Source organism: Myxocyprinus asiaticus, chromosome 3 (genome assembly GCF_019703515.2).
Source record: "Myxocyprinus asiaticus isolate MX2 ecotype Aquarium Trade chromosome 3, UBuf_Myxa_2, whole genome shotgun sequence".
NCBI classification, from domain to species: Eukaryota; Metazoa; Chordata; class Actinopteri; order Cypriniformes; family Catostomidae; genus Myxocyprinus; species Myxocyprinus asiaticus.
In genome coordinates this window covers 21,564,216-21,584,058 of record NC_059346.1, presented here as the reverse complement: position 1 = coordinate 21,584,058, position 19,843 = coordinate 21,564,216, and the positions used below count along the sequence as shown (strand labels likewise).

Genomic DNA, 19,843 nt, shown 5'->3' with positions numbered 1-19,843 from the left:
AAATATTTTTTTTAACTTTATGTGAGACAACCAAGTATGTCTACATTCAATGGCAAAATAAAGGAAATAAAAGCCTCTTTCTCTAATGTCTGACTAAATAAGCTATAAGCAGGGGCGTAGATTCCGGTGGGATCAAAACAAGCAAGAACACAACCCCCCCAATGTCATGATCCAGTGGACACATGTAAATGCTTCACGTTGCAACCCCCTCAAAGTTCAAGCCAAATCTATACCCTTGGCTATAAGTTTATAGTAGAATGCTTGTCTCTAAGTGTTGCCTCGCTCATCTTTGAAATTACTTTTATTGCAATGTATTGTTCACTTAAGGTTAGATATATAAATGGTGCTCTTAAATTAATCCAGTGTGGGTAACAACAAACAAACTTCTTTGAGGGATGGTTACCATGGTTATGAATCTTATTTCTGCCCTGAAGTCACTCATGTGCCCTTTGATAAGAACATTCTGAAACAGGAGGGGTTGTTTTGGTTGAGATAAGACTACAGACTGTGCACTTTGCATCAGCCATTTCTGAACCAAAATGACTGCCTGTCTGAGATGTTTAAGTATGGCTGAAAAGAAGTTTTAATCGTTTAATGTTCACTGAACTATAGTGCTACTACATATTTTATGACATGTTTTCAATGCACTCTTTGTCTCTTCATACCTGGGGCATAGCAATCATTTCAAAAGTGAGGGGGACAGAACATTTAGTGCAAGACGAACATAAATATCTAAGATAATTTTTAAGGTTCTCAATCGATTAAAAATTGTTATTGAATTAATTACATGATTGACCAGTGAATTTTAACTTTTGCATTTACACATTTAGACATTTGCTGTATGAAAGACACAGCGTAAACACATTTGCCTTGTGAAAAAGTGCAGGGGACGAACTTTGGTTTTATTGAAAGTGAGGGGGACATGTCCCCCGAATCCCTCATGTATTCTACGCCCATGCTTCATACTAGAGAACTTGAGCATCAGATTCTTAAAGGGATAGTTCACCCAAAAAGGAAATTTTCTCATAATTTTCTCACCCTCATGCCATCACAGATGTGTTTGACTTTCTTTCTTCTGCAGAACACAAATTAAAAATATTAGAAGAATATCTAAACTCTGTATGTCAATAAATGCATGTGAATGGTGATCAAAACTTTGAAGCTCCAATAAGCAAATAAACGCAGCATAAAAGTAGTTGATAAGACTCCAGTGGTTTAATCCATGTCTTCTGAAGTGATCCAATCGGTTTCGTGTGAGAACATGCCTAAATATAACTCCTTTTTCACAATACAACTTGCCATTGTAGTCTCTAAGCATGATCATGATTTCAAGCTCAGTTACACTTCCTACTGCTTAACGCATACTCAAAGCACTAGATGGTGCTGGGAAGTGTAATCGAGTTTGAAATTGAGCTTGAGACATGAATTAAACAACTGTATTCTTATGGATTCATTTTATGCTGCCTTTATGTGCTTTGAACTATCCCTTTAACAGCATACAGTTATGTAAGGATAATCATACCATAAGTGGGAAATTAAGGGTATGAGTGTTAATAACATTGTCTTTGTAAACAGGGATACATTAGGACGCTGGTTTAACGTGGAAGAAATACCTCAGTTAAAAAAAGAAGAAGATAAAAGACGAGGAGGGAGATAAGATGAAAGAATACAAAGATAAGAAAAGAGGATAGCAATGTTTAAATCTCTCAAATATAAACAAATGATACTGAAACCAAGGGAACAGGGTTGCTGAAAACAACAGATGGTGCTCTCTCCTGGTACAACATGAACATTTTGCAGACATTCTGTACCACTTCTGTAAAGGACAAAAATAGATTATCCTATTATGACAGTCATTAATTAAATGTCAACAGCAGATGTAAAAGGAACAATGCACTGGTCACATTTGCTAGAGTTGAAGCTCACTTCAGCTGTACATTTATTTCCAAAAGACTGCATATAGTACATCAGCAAACTCTACTGTACAGAAAACATCCAAAATGTACACAATCATAGATACAGTTTACCACAAAGCTGGCCTGGCGATACCAAACAAGTATATTTATCACTTGAAAAGCTTATGACCCCTGCATATCAGTGTAATATAATGTGTGTGTGTGTGTGTGTGTGTTTTAAACTGATATCTTACAGTAATATGCATGATCTGTAGACCCATCTTAACCTGTTCAATATTCACCATTTACAGAAGTTATGCAAGGCACAAGAATCATAATTTGAAGCATAGGACTAAATGTAACATGAATGTGGGACTGATAAACATATTTAACTTTACTATTTAAAAGCTTTGCACTAATTTATCAATACCATAAATGCTGTTCACAATTATGGGGAAAAATTTGAAGTTTCCCTTGATGGAGAGCAAAGCTGGCATTGTTGCCGTTTATACAGTAGAATTATTATTTTGTCCTTTTTGAAGTTTAACATTATGTTGCATCATGTGGACATTGGTCACAATACAAACACTGAAATGGCTTAAAGGGATAGTTCACCAAAAAATGGAAAATTCACTCATAATTTATATACTCACCCTCATGCCATCACAGATGAATACACATTCTAACTTCTGCTGAAACCAAAACAAAGATTTTTTGAAAAATATCTCAGCTCTGTAGGTCCACACAGTGCTAGTGAAAGGTGGCCAGAACTTTGAAGGTCCAAAAAGTACGTAAAGGCAACATAAAAGTAAGCCACATTACTCCAGTGGTTTAATCCATATTTTCAGTAGCAATATAATAGGTGTGGGTGAAAAACAGATAAAAATGTAAGTTATTTTTTCCAATAAATCTCCACTTTCACATTCTTTCCCATTTTGAAAGTGAAAGTGGAGATTTAAAAAAAGGACATTTTGATGATAAATATTGATGTGTTTCTCACCCACATCTATCATATCACTTCTGAGATATAGATTTAACCACTGGAGTCTTATGGATTATTTTTATGCTGCCTTTATGTGATTTTTAGAGCTTCAAATGTCTGGTCCCCATTCACTTGCAGTAAGGACCAACAGAGTTGAGGTATTCCTCTAAAAATCTTTGTTTGTGTTCAGCAGAAGAAAGAAAGTCATACACATCTGGGATGGCATGAGGGTGAGTAAATGATGAGAGAATTTTCATTTTTTGGTGAACAATCCATTTAATGAGGACTAATAGGGATTTTCTTTCAGGTTCATAAACATGATGACACAATGATGTATCTTAAATGAATAGTTCACCCAAAAATTTAAATTCTGTCTGACATTTACACACTATCATGTTGTTCCAAACCTTTATAACATTTGTTCTTCTGTTAAACATTAAATGAGATGTAGAATGTTAACCTCAGACACCACTCACTTTCTCTGTATGGAAAACAGAGGCAATGAAAGTGAATGGTGACTGAGGCTGTCAGTCCCTAACATTCTGCCAAACCTCTCCTTCTGTGCTCCACTTAAGAAAGTTATAATTTAAAAGGGGTGACAGCAAATGTGCAAATAAGTTAAAATAAAGAATACAGAAGAAACAACAGAGCCTCTCTGTTACAGAGAGAAAGAATAAAACTCAATGAGAAATTTATTTAGGCTATTATACTGTATCATGATGTGGATCATTGCCGGTGTAATAGCTAGAGTCTAAATAACAGCTGCTGCTTGTCCCAAAAAAAAAAAAAAAAAAAAAAAAAAAAGTGACCAGCAAATCAGTCTTGTTAAAATGCTTTATAAATCCAAAGAGTGTCTAGTGTAAGAGATATTTTAATGGCTAAGATAGTTGTAGTGGCTAGGGTACTTAAAACCATCTACAATGAGCTTCATGGAGGCATTTTCTCTTTTGCGAGAGGAGGTTAATGAAATAGATGACTTGGAAAAGAAGAACATAACTTTTTAACTGCACTTCTGACAGCAGTTTCCACACAGCTCTTTTCCCTTTATCAGACCTTAATTATATCTCACCCTGCTCGCCAGCCCATATTCCCCCACTGTCTCACACTGAATGGTGGAATTTGGTCAGAGGAGATAAGAGAGGATTCATTCTACAGAGCTCTATCAGGGGGTTTCCTTTTCAGATGAATTTAAAAGAAAAGCTTTAAGCATTAACAAAAGGGATGTGCTGCCATCTGCATGGGCTAATTAAATGCTTCTTGTGGTAAATATTTGTCTCAGGCTTTACTCCCACTATTAAAGGCAAGACACTGACCTGCTCTTTGCCCCGAATGACTCATACTTTTAGGTTTTCTAAGGGAAAACGGTACGGTGCTTGCTGTAAGTAATTATTTGCTTACAGCAAATTTGCACCCAGGTGTAAATAGCACCTGCCACACAGCGTGGCTATTTGCACCCTAATAGTCTATAGGAAATGTAGAAACTTACATCAATCTGCATTGCAGGTGTTGCTGCGATACAATTAAAAATATTGTTAATACAGTTAGGTGGTGTTAATATAGTAACCATGTTTAATTTTGTGGTTATTACCATTTTACTACAAAATACCATGGTGATACTATGGTTACTGAAGTAAAACCATGTAAGAGAAGGTTATGGTTAGGTTTAGAAGTAAGGGGAAAATAAACACAATAAACACACAGCAGTGATGCCAATTATACTGTATGTTAGTATGTAATTATAGGGGTGCAAATAGCATCTACCATTATTTGTACTAGGGCTGGGGTGCAAAAAGCATCTGCCTTTTTTCCCCTTTTGTCAATATATGTTTGACATTTTTCTCTTTTATTAGATAAGAAAGTGGAGAGGGAGACAGGAAATGAAAGGGGAGAAGAGGGGGAATAAGATCGGTACATGTCTCCAATGTTTTTTTCCCCCCTTTACTTGCGTAAATGTGACACTTTTCTATTGAGCAGAACACTGAATTCCAACTAGAACTTATTTTTTACCTTGTTACACAGCTGAAAACAAGCCTAAAATTGTTCTTACTATGCCTTTATTAACTAATCCCATTTAGACAATGCAATAATAATGTAAACTAAGGAACACAGTGACTCGCAATGACAATTTGTGATGTTTAAAAAAATGTTTTTTTGAAGGAGTGTATTCCCCTCTCTCTTCTCTAAACATCATTTAGTGCAAACAAAGCACAAATCAGTAGTAACATGCAGAAGGGATATAAATACTGCTCAACTCTGAAACACAATCTGGATCTGAAAAATAAACTTGGTCACTAATCAAATCCCACATAATAATTTAAAATTATGAACACCAAGAGAGGGCTAAGGCAGAATTTCATGTAGGATGTGATGGCTTGGCACAGCATTCTGACGTTTACTTTGAGTAAAGCCTTTTGAAGTTGCTGAATCTGCACCAAATTGTTGCCAACGTATCTCCTTTGCACATGTTCAGATACATGAAAGTGTTTTATTGGTCACATCTTGTCAAAGTCTTCTCACAGACTTGATATAATTTAGCTGGGTCTTCTTGGACTCTAATTTAGAAGATGCTGGGCAGTTGCACCTGGGGGAGTTAATTTGGTCTCCAGTTTGGTGTCCCTCAAAAGTTAAAGTCTGGTTCTTTCTCATCAGGATTCTGAGGCAGACTTTTACAGTGGATCTTTCCAATCTCCTCCAAAGCACTTGCAAGTGAGTCAAGATCACCACTGTCCTGATACCTGGCCTCCCAGAGACTGAGAATGACAGCAGAGGGACTTTGCTGCTTAGTGAAGTAAGACAGGTTCCTGTGCAGAAAGAAAATGGATGATTCTCTAAAGAGGAGAATGTTCATTTAGAAACGTACATCTTATATGTCAAACTTACATGGTACATGACATGGAAGATTGCATGAAAAACATGTTGCTTAATGTATAAGTGTATTTATGGTTTTAAATATTCAGTCAGGAAAAAATAAAGAGTAGAGTGAAACCACTAAAAATCATTCCTTGTGAATCCTAAAAACTAGTACCCTGTCATTATGTGCCAGTAGATGGGAGTGTTGCAACATAATTCAAAATTCAAATGGTTACGTGACACAGGTTGAGAACTTTGTTTAAAAGCCACAATATACAGAACTGTAATGCTAATTCAAATCTAAATTTTAACTGCTATTTCATAAATTATGCATTATATGCAATAGTTTGTGACTTGTATGACTGTGTTAGGAGGAGTGAACAACATAATGTACATACAAATTATAGAATATTGCTGGCATTTCACACATAATTCAATTTGTAGAGTTACTTGGATGGATTTACTTGTTACAAACCACCTGTTCAGACTTCAGGCACAACTGACAAATGAAATGATCAGAATGAAAACAGAGTTAAGTAAAATATAGTATTTACATAAGGGTAAGGGTTTGGTTTGGTTAGGTTCAGCTTTGACCATGTAAATTAATTATCAGTAAATCTGCAAGGCAATATCATAAATTGTCAATGTACCATACTTTGGATTAACAGATAAAAAAGAAGCAGATGCCAAACAAAGTGGAGCTCTCATATCTCTTAGATCTCTAGTGCAGCGCTACTCAACACGTGGCCTGCGAGCAATCTTTTGCAGCCCGCATTATGATTTCATTATAAAAAATATAACCTATTAATCAATAGCCTAAATGTTTATGAATCTGAGGTGTCCATTTTCAGGAGTTTTTACTGTAGTTCTCTGTATTGCTGAATCACAGCACAGCTAGAGAGGGAAATAAAATGCAAAAGGATGTAATGAATGAAATGAACAACAAAGAATATCTGAGCATTGCTGGTGTTACATGAGACCCCCCCCCCCAACTTAAATTAAGCATTAAAGGTGCTGTAAGCGATTTTAGCCATTCTAGAATTTCTACAAGCTGAGCCGTTGGATTAGCCATGCCCTCTCTTTCCAAAAACCTGCACTCCAAAGATACAAAATGAGCTTTATTGAGCAGAAGCAGTTATCAAAAACAACAGCAGCAAAATAGAGCCCTCAAATGACAATCGTTGTGAGCAACATGGCATAAAAATGGCATTAAGCCTAAAACATTCACTGCAACTACAATACTATGAGAACGCGCAAAATGATTGACAGGTAGAAATCGACAGAGACTGCGGTCCGTGGCCACATTTTTGTTTGCTGTTTACAGAGTCTAGTGCTGTCACAGAGACCGGTGAGATATCTCACAACACTTATTTAATTAATATCTTTCAGGGAGTAGGAAAAATTTTTTTTGCATACCTTTCCTTCAAAAAATGGCCTACAGCACCTTTAAATAATAATTATTATAAATAATAATAATAATAATAATAATAAAAAAAAAAAACAATACCGAAATGGCAAAAATTAATAAGTATTCCTCCCCCTACTTTAATAATTGGTTGAACTACCTTTTGCAGCTATTACAACCATTGTCTTTTTGGATAAGTCTCTATCAACTTTGCACAATGTGATGGAGAAATATTAGCCCATTCTTCCTTGCAAAATTGCACAAGCTTTTCCAAGTTAGTTGGGGAACGGTGATGGACAGCAATTTTGATGTCTTTCCACAGATAAGAGGTCAGATTGTGTTATGTGGCTGATGTGCAGTGTTGGCTTTGCGCCACACATACTGTTTAGTGTTTAAGCCAAAAAGATTCACTTTGGTCTCATCAGACCACAAGACCTTCTGCCACATCTTTGCAGTATCTTCCAAGTGACGTATTGCAAAGTCTTTACAGGCAAGCATGGGTTTTTTTTCTTCTTAGCCACTCTCCCGTACAGCCCCCTTTTCCCTGCTGAAAAGACCAGCTTAACCAGCATACAATTCCCATGCTGGTCTAGGCTGGTTTATGCTGGTTTGTGCTAGTTTGATGCTGGTCTAACTGGTGGACCAGCACAGCCATGCTTTTCACCAGCTAAACCTTGCTGGTGAAGCTTGTTGACCAGCACAGTCTTTCTGATGAAGCTGGTTAAGCTAGTTAAAAGCCTGTTGGGGACACCGCCACACCAGCATTCCATGCTGGGAAACCAGCACCCAAAACACAACATAAGCTGGTGACCGGCAATGTTGGTCTTTTCAGCAGGGTTGTGCAATAGTTTTGAGATTGTTGAGCCATGTAGCTCAGTAAGAGTGATGGTTGATTTTGCAATAGCCTCTCTGAAAAGTGCCATTGTTGTTTGTTGGCTAAGTTTAGAGGGGCGGCCTGCCCAAGGCAGAGTGAATGTAGTTCCATATTTCTTCCACTTCTGTATGATGGAATGCACTGAGCTCCGAATTATGTTCATTGCCTTTGAAATGGTCTTGTATCCTTCCCCAGATTTGTGCTTCTCCACAATTATATCCCTCACTAGTTTTGAATTGTCTTTTGTCTTCATTTTTGTTTGTTCAAAGGAAAATTCAACCACAGAGTTTGATCTTATAGAGAGGGAAGGTATCTATATATTATACAAATTTTATAAGACAATATCTTGCTCCTGAGCAACATTAACCTAGTAATTACGAAGGGTATGAATACTTTTTTTCTCCAAATTTTAGTTTTAGGTTTTTTTATTTTTTTTATTCAAGAGATTTGGACATTTTGTTTTATTATGTCATGATATTCAGTACTGTGTACCAGATGGGGAAAAAAGGCATACTATAATATATACTGAATTTGGAATCTGACATAATTTTTTTTTTTTTTAAAACTGCACTGCTCGACATGATAACAGTCATAATAGGAAAAAATAATAGTTTATCCTGCAGTGTTGAGACGCCTTCAAGCATATGCTTAATATATTATATAGAAGAATTACTATAAAAAAATTAAGAGTACAGTCCTCAAGGCTACAGGGATCCAGCCCTGTTCCAGTGGTTCTTGAACTTTTAACCTTTGCAGAAATTGAATTCTATGAAGCTGAAAAGCCTAAGGAGCTCTAAGTAAAATGATTTGAGCAAAGTGGAGCACAGTATTAGCCTATTATTCAAAGGCATTGTTAAAAAGAGAGCACTGCCGCAATAAGTTTCAATAAGTAATTTTGCCTTGGCTACATCTCTCTCTGGCGCTCACCTTTGAATTTGGAGTTTCTGAGCTAAGAGCTGCCAGTCCTTGCCCTTGGCGTTGGCAGTATCGAAGGTGGTGCATATCCGCTGACGAATGGACAGGGGGATTTTGAAGGCTTGGGCCCCTGTCTGTGAAGTAACCGTGCAATCTGCCTGCATAAAAAATGGGACTGTCTCTTTTTCACTCTAAAAGAAAAAAACAAAAACATATGTGTTTTGTTGCATGCACTGACTTGCAAAACCACTGTAAAATTGCAACAATTTATATTATTAAAATATATGTGTTTTCTAGCTGTCAACTGTGCATTGCTTGGCAATCTGCATCGTTTATCCTGCTTTGGCTTAAAAAATAGACAAAATAACTGGCAATATTGTGTGTATAATGTAAGTTACTCAATAATACCTTCTTGTTTATAGAACTGTGGTATAATAGAAATATCCCATTTGCAATCATGCTTATATTCACTACAACTGCATTCTTGCTCTTGTGATATTGAGCGTGTTTACATGCAAATTTTTTCACCAATTATGCTTAATAAGCCAACAACAAGTGTGGTCATGTACACGCAATAAACGGCTTTGCTTTATACCGGTGTAAGGTCAGAAACCACTTAAGAATAAACCGATCGGGGTCCTGAGTAACTCAGCGAGTAAAGACGCTGACTACCACCCCTGGAGTCGCAAGTTCAAATCCAGGGTGTGCTGTGTGACTCCAGCCAAGTCTTCTGAGCAACCAGTTGGCCTGGTTGCTAGGGAGGGTAGAGTCTCATGGGGTAACCTCCTCGTGGTCGCTATAATGTGGTTCGCTCTTGGTGGGGCGCGTGGTGAGTTGTGCATGGATGCCGCAGAGAATAGCATGAAGCCTCCACACGTGCTATGTCTCCGCGGTAATGTGCTGAACAAGCCACGTGATAAGATGCGCGGATTGATGGTCTCAGACGTGGAGGCAGCTGAGATTCGTCCTCTGCCACCTGGATTGAGGCGAGTCACTACGCCACCATGAGGACTTAGAGCGCATTGGGAATTCCAAATTGGGGAGAAAAAATAAATAAAATAAAAATAAAGAATAAACCGATCGACATGGGTAGATTTTTGGCCATTAACTTGATTTTGCGGTGCATGTAAACACCTTTAACGGCATTCTTTCTGACTTATCCAATGAATGTGAGTGTTGTGCGAATGCATCTTCATGGATTGTTGTCAAAAGTAGAGAAAAACTTCATGTAAAAGCAGTTTTCTAGATTTGTCCGATTTTTTAAATATTTTTTTTAAAATTTTTGGGGAGTTTTTTAACGTATTGGTGTGCATGTAAAACTGGCTCATTGCTTAAAGAGATGGGGTGGACAGTCATAATTTACTCACCTCCATGTTGTTACAAACCCGTTAGGGTTAGTTTCTTCCATGGAACAAAAAAGTAGATTCTAACCAGAATGTTAGATTCAGTCACCATTCACTTTCAAATTACATTAGATTTTTGCTAATTACCTTGATTTTGCATTGCATGTAACTATACCGGCATTCAACAAAAAAGTATATGTTACTCAGCATGTTAGCCTCAGTTTTAAATTACATCTATACAATGAAAGAGAATGGGGACTGAGAGTAACATTCTGGGAAGAAAGTTATATGGGTTTGTAACAACATAAGGGTGAGTAAATGATGACAGAATCTTTATTTCTGGGTAAAATTTCCCTTTAAATATTACTTTCTCTATGTAGCAAAGGACTATGACAGAACACCTCTAAGAATAAACCTCTAGGACAAATTGTGTTTTCAGTTCACTGTCCCCAAGAAGTACAAAGAGATGTTATTAAACCAGCTGACAGCTGGGTGAGTCTGACCTGTGCCACTGAGGTGTAGACCTGCAGGATCTGCTCGTGACCTTTGATCTGCCGCACACTGATCTTGCAGGAGAGCTGGGTAGTTGCGGCACTATGTCTCTGCAGTGAGAAGGCACAGTGCACAGGCTGCTGGTTACTATACCACACTTGGGTGAAGGAGAATTCCTGCAAAGAGAAAGAGAGATCAGAAAGCTGAGTCAGGGGAAAGTGCCTGAGCCCTCAAAAACGTGGAAGCATCTGTGTTAAGAGACCCATCACTGAGATCATCAGTGCTGCAAGAGACACAAACTTTAATCCCTGTTAATTCTGCTGACCGGGGTCACTGCTGGGGTATGTATAACACACACTATCTGGGGCAGGGCAGCAGAAAGGGAAAGCAATTGCCTTTGATGTATAATTAATTTCCGTGAAGCAGCACATCTGCAGGGAGTGTCCTTGACCTTTCTCTAGCCTTGTATATTGAAGTGACCTGTGAGATGCTTTATGTCAACAGTGATAGGGACCCTGGACAGAAGAAGTAGCTTGATGGGATGGAAGATGCCTTAATGCCAGGATCAATTTCTCCCCCAAGCAGGCAGCAGAGAATAATCAAGCAAGTTCCAAGAGAGAGAAACACCCCAGTAATGATCAAGTGCCCCGAAACCAGAACCAAATATGGACATCTATCAACTCCTGTGTTAATTGTCAAAGAGTTATATGTTAGATAGGACAGTATTGTTCTTCAGTGCAGCAGGTTTTTGTGCTTTATAAGTGAAAGCCAACATCATTATTCACTGCTTGCTGTAAGAGGTTCACAAATGTAGAATACATTATTGTTTATTTTATTTGTGGGCATTTTCAGATTATCAGTTAATAAACATTTACCTTTTACTCTGTTCCTCACACAATGCTATCTTATGCCATTAAAAAAAAAAAACTTTTACTATAGCACATGACTTGGAAGGTCGTGGTTTATTCAGCAATTGCACTTTAATTCTCACATTTGCTTTTTATGACACTATCAGTTAGGTTTAGATTTAAGGTTTACACTAGGGAGGTACATTTTGTTGATTCAAACTCAATAGAGCATTCTTAAAAAGTTAATCTTTTTTTTTCATTTCACATTTGCTTTTTATGACACTATTGGTTAGATTTTGGTTTAAGGTTTAAAGGTATAGTTTACCCAAAAATGAAAAGTCTCTAATAATTTACTCATCCTCATGCCATCTGAGATGTGCATGATTTGTTTCTTCTGCAAAACACTTTTGAAGATTTATAGAAAAAGATCCAAGCTCAGCAGGTCCTTAGAATGGGAGAGGATGGCAATTAGATATTTGTAGGTCCAAAAAGCACAGATAGTCAGCATAAGAGTAATCCATACCATCTCTAGCGGTGACATTAATGTCTTCTAAAGCGAACCGATCACTTTGTGTGTGAAAAAGAACAATATTTAAGATTTTTTTAACTATAAAAGATCGCCTCCAGTCAGGTGTTGATGAATGGCCGAATTTACCCGATTGCTCCTGTGACGCAAGCGTGTTGGCACGTTCCTTCGAATAATTGGTTGTGTGTCTGTCACACATCAGTTCACGTGCTATCGCACTTACGTCACGGGAGCACTCGGGTAAATTCGGCCATTCGTCAATGCCTAACTGGAAGCGATATTTTATAGCTAAAAAGTGCTTAAATATAATTATTTTTCACACACAAAGTGATAAATTCACTTTAGAAGACATTAATGTCACCACTGGAGATAGGATGGATTACTTTTATGCTGACTATCTGTGCTTTTTGAATCTACAAATATCTAATCACCATTCTCTCCCATTCTAAGGACCTGCTGAACATGGATTTTTTTCTACAAATCTTCAAAAGTGTTTTGCAGAAGAAAGAAAGTCATACACATCTCATATGGCATGAGGGTGAGTAAATTATCAGAGAATTTTCATTTTTTGGTTAACTATGCCTTTAAGGCAGGGAGGTACATTTGTTTTATTTTTGATCTGTGTGCCAGAATATTTAACTAGACATTTCACCTCAGACCTGCTGGAATATATGCAATGAATGTCATTTTGCAAAAATGTTGCTACAGTCATGTACATTTTGAGAGATCAGGCTGTACAGGAAAGTAGACACAAAAATATTTGGAAAGAGGGGGAACCGGAAATGTTGGCCAAATCTGAACCTGTGTCGCTGTGAACACTTGACTATGTCATGAACAAATGCACTGCCCACTGCGCCAAGTCCGACCAAACTGTACATTTTGATTGCACTAAGATCAAGAATGTCCCCACATGAAATATGGAGATATTAATGTAAGTTATATTCATAAATAAGTTATTTTAACTATCAATAAAACAGAGACAAATATTAGCATAAAGCTGCTTGTGTAGTTCAGAACTTTCAGTAAACACTAAGAGGAGCGTGTGTATAAATAAACACACTAGTATATGCCAGCTTTTCTCGTGACTTGTACAATGCAGTTGCCTATTGCAGATAACAGCACTGGACAGAATGCTAATGTAAGTTATGTTACCTGACAGGTGGTAAAGGGTTTAATGCTCCACAGAATCTGAGGGATATCCTGGATAGACACCTGCAGACTTAGGCAGTTCCCTTTAAAGAACAGCATCTTAGGCTCCTCTAGGAGTTGACCTCCTCTGCTGGTTTCAGCAGTGACCACTCCCTTTGATAAAAATGGAAGTAAAGAAAGAGAGCGTGAGAACATGGTGAAAAAAAAATCTGGACAGATAGGACAATGATACAAACACTATGACTGAGAGCCTTAATCTGTATTGTTGCTACATTGTTTAGGAAATGTTAAAGGAATATTCTGGGCTCAATAAGTTAAACTCAATTGATAGCATTTGTGGCATAATGTTGATTACCACAAAAAAGTATTTAGACTCATCTGTCCTTTTCTTAAAAAAAAAAAAAAGCAAAAATCAAGGTTACAGTGAGGCATGTACAATGGAAGTGAATGGAGCCAATTTTTGGAGGATTTAAAGGCAGAAATGTGAAGCGTATAATTTTATAAAAGCACTTGGATTAATTCTTCTGTTAAAACTCATGTATTATTTGAGCTGTAAAGTCGTTTAAATTGTAATTTTTATAGTTGTTTTAGGGTTTGTTGACATTACAACGTCATGGTAACAAAGTTACCTTATGCAGAAAAGGTTAGTAAGTGATTTTATCACGCTAAAATCATGTTAACACACATATTGTTTATGTTTTGTGGCTATACTTTTGAAACAGTGAGTATTTTAATGTTTAAGGATTGGCCCCATTCACTTCCATTGTAAGTGTCTCACTTTCACCCAGATAGCTTTTTTTAAAGAATCAATATTATGCCACAAATGCTGTCGACTGAGCTTAACTTGTATTGTAGTTTACCAAGTTCAGAAGATCAAACAACCTGGTGTAACCTTCCAACAGTTCAATTCAATGGGAAAAGGTTGAAATATTGATACCAAGCCAAATATCTTGTCAATCAATTGTGCTTAAAATCTATTTAACAAATTATTTCTGAACACATTTCTAGAGGTAAAAAGTTTAGTGTTTTGAGGAATCTACAGCTGATAAACATGTAGAAAAAACTGAAGTGTTTACAAACAAGGTTTCAAACAAATTACTGTTTAAAGCTTTGAAAAGAAAACTGAATTTAAATTGATTAGTGGCCTCTTTGATTTCAAGTAAAATTGTTCATCTGTCAAAATTGCTATGTGTTTGATTGTGTTGCTTAGATGATTGTCTCTGTGTGTGTGTGTGTACAGGTTTAGGTGGTTTATGAGGAAATTTTTACAAACTGGTAATTAGAAGGGTATTATGCTATAAATGTGGTTTATGAGGATATTTCTAGTGTCCCCATAATTCAAATCGCTTAAAAAACATATTAAACAATGTTTTTTTTAGTTTTTGTTTAATGTAAAAATGCAGAAAGTTTTTGTGAGGGTTAGGTTTAGGGGTAGGATTAGGGGATAGAATCTATAGTTCGTACAGTATAAAAATCATTATGTCTATGGAGAGTCCTCATAAGGATAGCTGCACCAACGTGTGTGTGTGTGTGTGTGTGTGTGTGTTTATGTGCTGGGCACAGTCTGAGCACTCATGCAAGACAATATTGATCGACTTTTGCATCCTCTATGGGTGCTCGTTTGAAAATAACTTTGACCGCAGCAGCCATTATAATAACACAATTAATCTATTACAATTATCTTTGTCTCACAGGTTCAAAGCACTGGTATGGAGAACAGCCACTGGATTCGCACCCTCCTACCTACTACACTACATTCCCTGACTTCTGAGGTCTGTGAATGAGTGACACTTCATGGTACCATCACCATCGTGGTACTCGATGGTGGATGACCTTCCACATTCCATCTGAACAGCTGAGTGCCTCCCAATCACAAGAAAAATCTGTGAATACTTGATCCATTAAGAACACTTACTATCATCCCTTCGAAACCCTTTGTATTTTACATTGTGCCACTTCTCATGTTACTGTCTCCTTAGAATTAATCACTTATGTTGTTTTATTCCTCATTTGTAAGTCCCTTTGGATGAAAGTGTTAGCTAAATGAATAAATATAAATGTGGTTTGCCTTAACTATATTCTTGTTTTGATAGCATCCCAGACTTAGAGAGATAACATATTCTTAAATATGTTCTTTTAGGTATTTAAATATTTGAGTTCACGTTCCAGCTCTCACCTGAAAGGCATGAGGTGTGTCATCTACACAGTGCACTCGCAAGTTGTAGTCCATGGAGAAGGCCTCCATACTGCCGAAAACTGCAATCCTTAGTCTCTTAATGGCTGCATCAGTGATGGGTTCACCCACCAGAGCATAGCAGCCAGGCTGATCCAGCAACAAGTGACAGCTATGAGAGTCCATCAGGCAATAGCAGGAGGTTGACTCCTCATCTACTGACATTATTTCCTGTGAATCCAAGTAAATAGATGGAAATATAATTTGATAAAGCATGACTTCAAATGGCCATTTCAGGCAATGGTTCCCATTACTTATGCCTGACCACTACATTTGTTATCTACATGTTAATGTCATTAACACTGAACTGCATTTTTTGCAGTACATATGCATAAAATCATATTTAGTGTTAATTGAGCATCCAATTAATATTCTAGAAGACGTGTAGAAGGCACAATAAAAACTGCCCACACACTGATATATCCTTGCTGTAAAAATAAATAAAATAAATAAATAAAATAAAAAAATTAACAATTTGAGATAATTATCAGAACTTTATCAGTTAACAAGCTTTTTTTTTTTTTTTTAAACTGCTTGTGCCAAACAAATTATTACAAAATCTAAGACACAAGACTGTGCTTAAGGTATGTACGACTGTTATTTGTTAATTTCAGTAAGATTTAGAACACAGTGGACTTGTTTGTTTAGGGACCAGCACTTTGAAATTTTCAAAGTGAAGTTATCCTCTATTCTATAGGTTATCTTTCTCATTTATGTGCCTCAGAAAAACATCTCATAAATTTTACTTTGAAGTCCACAAGTTTCCCAACAGCTTTTTTCTACCTTCGCATGTGAAAGAGTCTCGGTGATAGAAGGACCTAAATTTATGCTGCCACACTGACACAGAATCACTCACAAATCACAATCAGCGAGGTCACTTCTTCAGTGCTTTGACAAGGTTAGGCTAACATTAAGTCAAGTACATACATTCATATAATACAGACTCCTTTCACTTCTCTGACAGACGACCATTTCTTAATGTGACTGCAGCTCTTAAAAGCAATGTAAATATCAAACAGAATGACCTTGGAGAATGCAGCATTTGTAAACTCATAATACTAGATGTGGTGCACATAGAAATGATAGAACAGGGAAGAAATCTCAAATTCTCACTACTGCATTGCTTTTATGACAGGTCAGTGATTTATCCGGCAGTTTTTATGTAATTACTTTAGCCATCACCAACACTGAAGCTGTCACTGGTTGAAATAAAACGGTTAAGAGCAGGGAGAAACTCTGACAGCAAATGTGTTTCTGTGAAGGCTGCTGGTAGCAATCTAAGGATAAGTACCAGGCATTGAAAAAATTTCAAATTCATCTAAATAATGACTCACTTTGGCGGGCAGGCACAAAATGAAGGTAATTTTTAAATCCTCTTCAACAGCACAATCGCTTACAATAAACAAACAAACTTGGAAGAAAAAAGTGTTGCTTTAAATAGAATAATTGCTTATAGAACTTTTATTAATACATCAACTTTCAGCTCATAATGACAGCTCAGGTTTTCAGGGGCCGAAATCACAGTGAAACGCATGATTGCATTCTAAGAGACGTGAGTGATTGTGCCAGGGTGAGGAGGCTGATCCCATCCATGACTCCAATCCTGATTGCCTTGTGTCAGCTCCCATTTCAGGTCCTTCTCTGTTCAACCAGATCGATATTTCTAAGTCTGATGGGGCGCCTCGCCCCGATGTTACAGCTGCTTAACTGCCATGAACTGTGTGTTTTTCCGGCTATTACAGCCTGTAATTGTTTATTCCTTGAGCACTTAACAGCCATAGCCTCCTCTGAGGAGTTGCTGTCCCTGGATGTCTTCTCGCCACATACAAGAGGGCACAATCACCTCATCAACACATTTTCAAACTCACACATTCCCAAAGGCTGCCAACAAGCAGTTAAGGAAACAAGGCTCAAATGCACTTTGATGTTGACAAAGCCTCTCATAATTTGCTGATGGCACTTTACCAGGTTAACAGAAACACTATTACATAGAGATATTTTTTGACCATCACTTTGGTACAGCTTTTCAAGCTGGATTTTGGTAATTGGTAGTAATATAAAAATAATATAACTGGCAATGATATTATCTGGCAATAATATTAATAATATATCTTAGCTCAGTGGTAAAATACGCTGACTACCACCCCTGGAGTTCGCTAGCTTGCCATTTCGAATCCCAGGGCGTGCTGAGTGACTCCAGCCAGGTCTCCTAAGCAACCAAATTGGCCCGGTTGCTAGGGAGGGTAGAGTCACATGGGGTAAAACTCCTTGTGGTCGCTATAATGTGGTTCGTTCTCAGTGGGGCACATGGTGAGTTGAGCGTGGTTGCCGCTCCGTGGCAACACGCTCAACAAGCCATGTGATAAGATGCATGGGTTGACGGTCTCAGATGCAGAGGCAACTGGGATTCGTCCTCTGCCACCCGGACTGAGGCAAATCACTACACAACCACAAGGACTTAAAAGCACATTGGGAATTGGGCATTCCAAATTGGGAGAAAAAAAAAATTATATATATATCTTAAAGGGTTAGTTTACCCAAAAATGAAAATCCTCTCATGATTTATTTACCTTTATGCCATCCCAGATGTGTATGTCTTTCCTTCTTCAGCAGAACCGAAGTGAAGATTTTATAAGCACATTTCAGCTCTTTTTCTCCATACAATGCAAGATAATGGATACCATTAGACTGCTGGCAATTTGACAGTCCAAAAGTCATATTTAGGCAGCAAAAAAGTAATCCACATGACTCCAGTCAATCAGTTTGTGTCTTCTGAAGCAAATCGATAGGTTTGTGTAAAAAAATAAATCGATAATTAAAACTTTATTAACTTCAGTGATGTAAGCGCAATGGCGCATTCACGAGAGAAGTCGGAAGTGCGCACTTTGTATACAATAGAGGAACGAACGACGCGAGAGTTAGGTAATTTCAAACAGCAATACAGTTGTGGGTAGAACAAACAATTGGAAGTTAAAAACGTTTTAATTATCGATTTGTTTCTAACACCAACCTCTAGATTTGCTTCAAAAGACATTAATTGATCACGTGGAGTCGTGTTGATTACTTTTATGCTGCCTAAATATGCCTTTTGGACTGTCAAACAGCCAGCAGTCTAATAGCACCCATTATCTTGCATTGTATGGACAAAAAAAGCTGAAATGTACTTATTAAGGAGAGTCATACACATCTGGAATGGCTTAAAAGTGAGTCCATCATGAGAGAATTTTCGTTTTTGTCAAACCATTTGCAGCACATTGCCAGCCTCATTTTTGAAACTTCTAGGGTAAATCATAATGGTAACAGTGATATACTTGCAACAGGAAGAATCTTCAGAGAAATTAACAGAATGCCTGAAGAAGATATTTGACCGAAACACAAAATATTACAGATTTGCAAGCTATACGACAGTGTGCGGGCTTTTTAAATTTTTTCCCCATTGTACTGTGTATGCACCTGCCCGGGATGTGTTTATTTATGGGTTTAACAGCATTAGCATTGACCATATGTTATCAACTGAATGTGATTTACCAATGCCTATACCAAATTATGAAACCTAAATTATAGAGCTCATATTAAATACATTTTTTATTTTTATTTTCAAGAAAATAAAATGCAAACTGCATCTTTCCATGAACTTTTCCCCCCATGGCAAGCACTTCTGCTAGAAAAAGCAATTTTAAAAAAATACTTCGAAAAAATAAATACAAGCAGCAAAGAAACATTTCTAATAAGTATAGGCTATGGCAGTGGTCGGCAACCTATGGCACGCATGCCCACATTACTGTATTCCCCTACAGTTACAAATTAAATCATTGGTAATTAGAATACAGTTACATTCAAAAAGTATTTTGATTACTGAAGAGATTACTTTGCATTTTATTGTCATTTGTTTAATTTTATATTTAGCCCTTTCAGATGGAAAATGTCCTGGTTACTTTCATAACCTCCATTCCCTGATGGAGGGAATGAGACGTTGTGTCGATGTAGTGACACTAGGGGTCACTCTTGGGAGCCCTAAACACCTCTGATCTTTGAAAAAAGGCCAATGGGATTTGGCGAGTGGAATTTGCATGCCACTCTCCCGGACATACGGGTATAAAAGTAGCTGGTGTGCAACCATTCATTCAGGTTTTGTGCTGAGGTAGGCCAAGACAAGGTCCCGGCCATTTCAGTGGGTAGTTCAGCGTTATGGCAAGAGGGATACAACGTCTCCTTCCCTTCAGCAGTGAACGGAGGTTACAAAAGTAACCAGGACGTTCCCTATCTGTCACTCCCTTGACGTTGTGTCGATGTAGTGACACTAGGGGTCCCTATACAAAACGGCATGACTA

The 19,843-nt window shown here is 37.4% G+C and overlaps 1 protein-coding gene across 1 annotated transcript in view; it reads right to left on the bottom strand.

Annotated features, from left to right (window-relative positions):
- Window positions 1–4,914: 4,914 nt before the first annotated feature.
- unc5db (unc-5 netrin receptor Db) overlaps window positions 4,915–19,843 on the bottom strand; it is a 236,460-nt gene continuing 221,531 nt past the window's right edge. The window contains exons 13-17 of the mRNA XM_051662360.1: window positions 15,456–15,683; window positions 13,283–13,432; window positions 10,768–10,932; window positions 8,934–9,112; window positions 4,915–5,678 (exon numbers count right to left, since the gene is read on the bottom strand). Coding sequence (XP_051518320.1) covers window positions 5,495–5,678; window positions 8,934–9,112; window positions 10,768–10,932; window positions 13,283–13,432; window positions 15,456–15,683 — 906 coding nt within the window. The 3' untranslated portion in view covers window positions 4,915–5,494. The remainder of the gene's footprint in view (window positions 5,679–8,933; window positions 9,113–10,767; window positions 10,933–13,282; window positions 13,433–15,455; window positions 15,684–19,843) is intronic.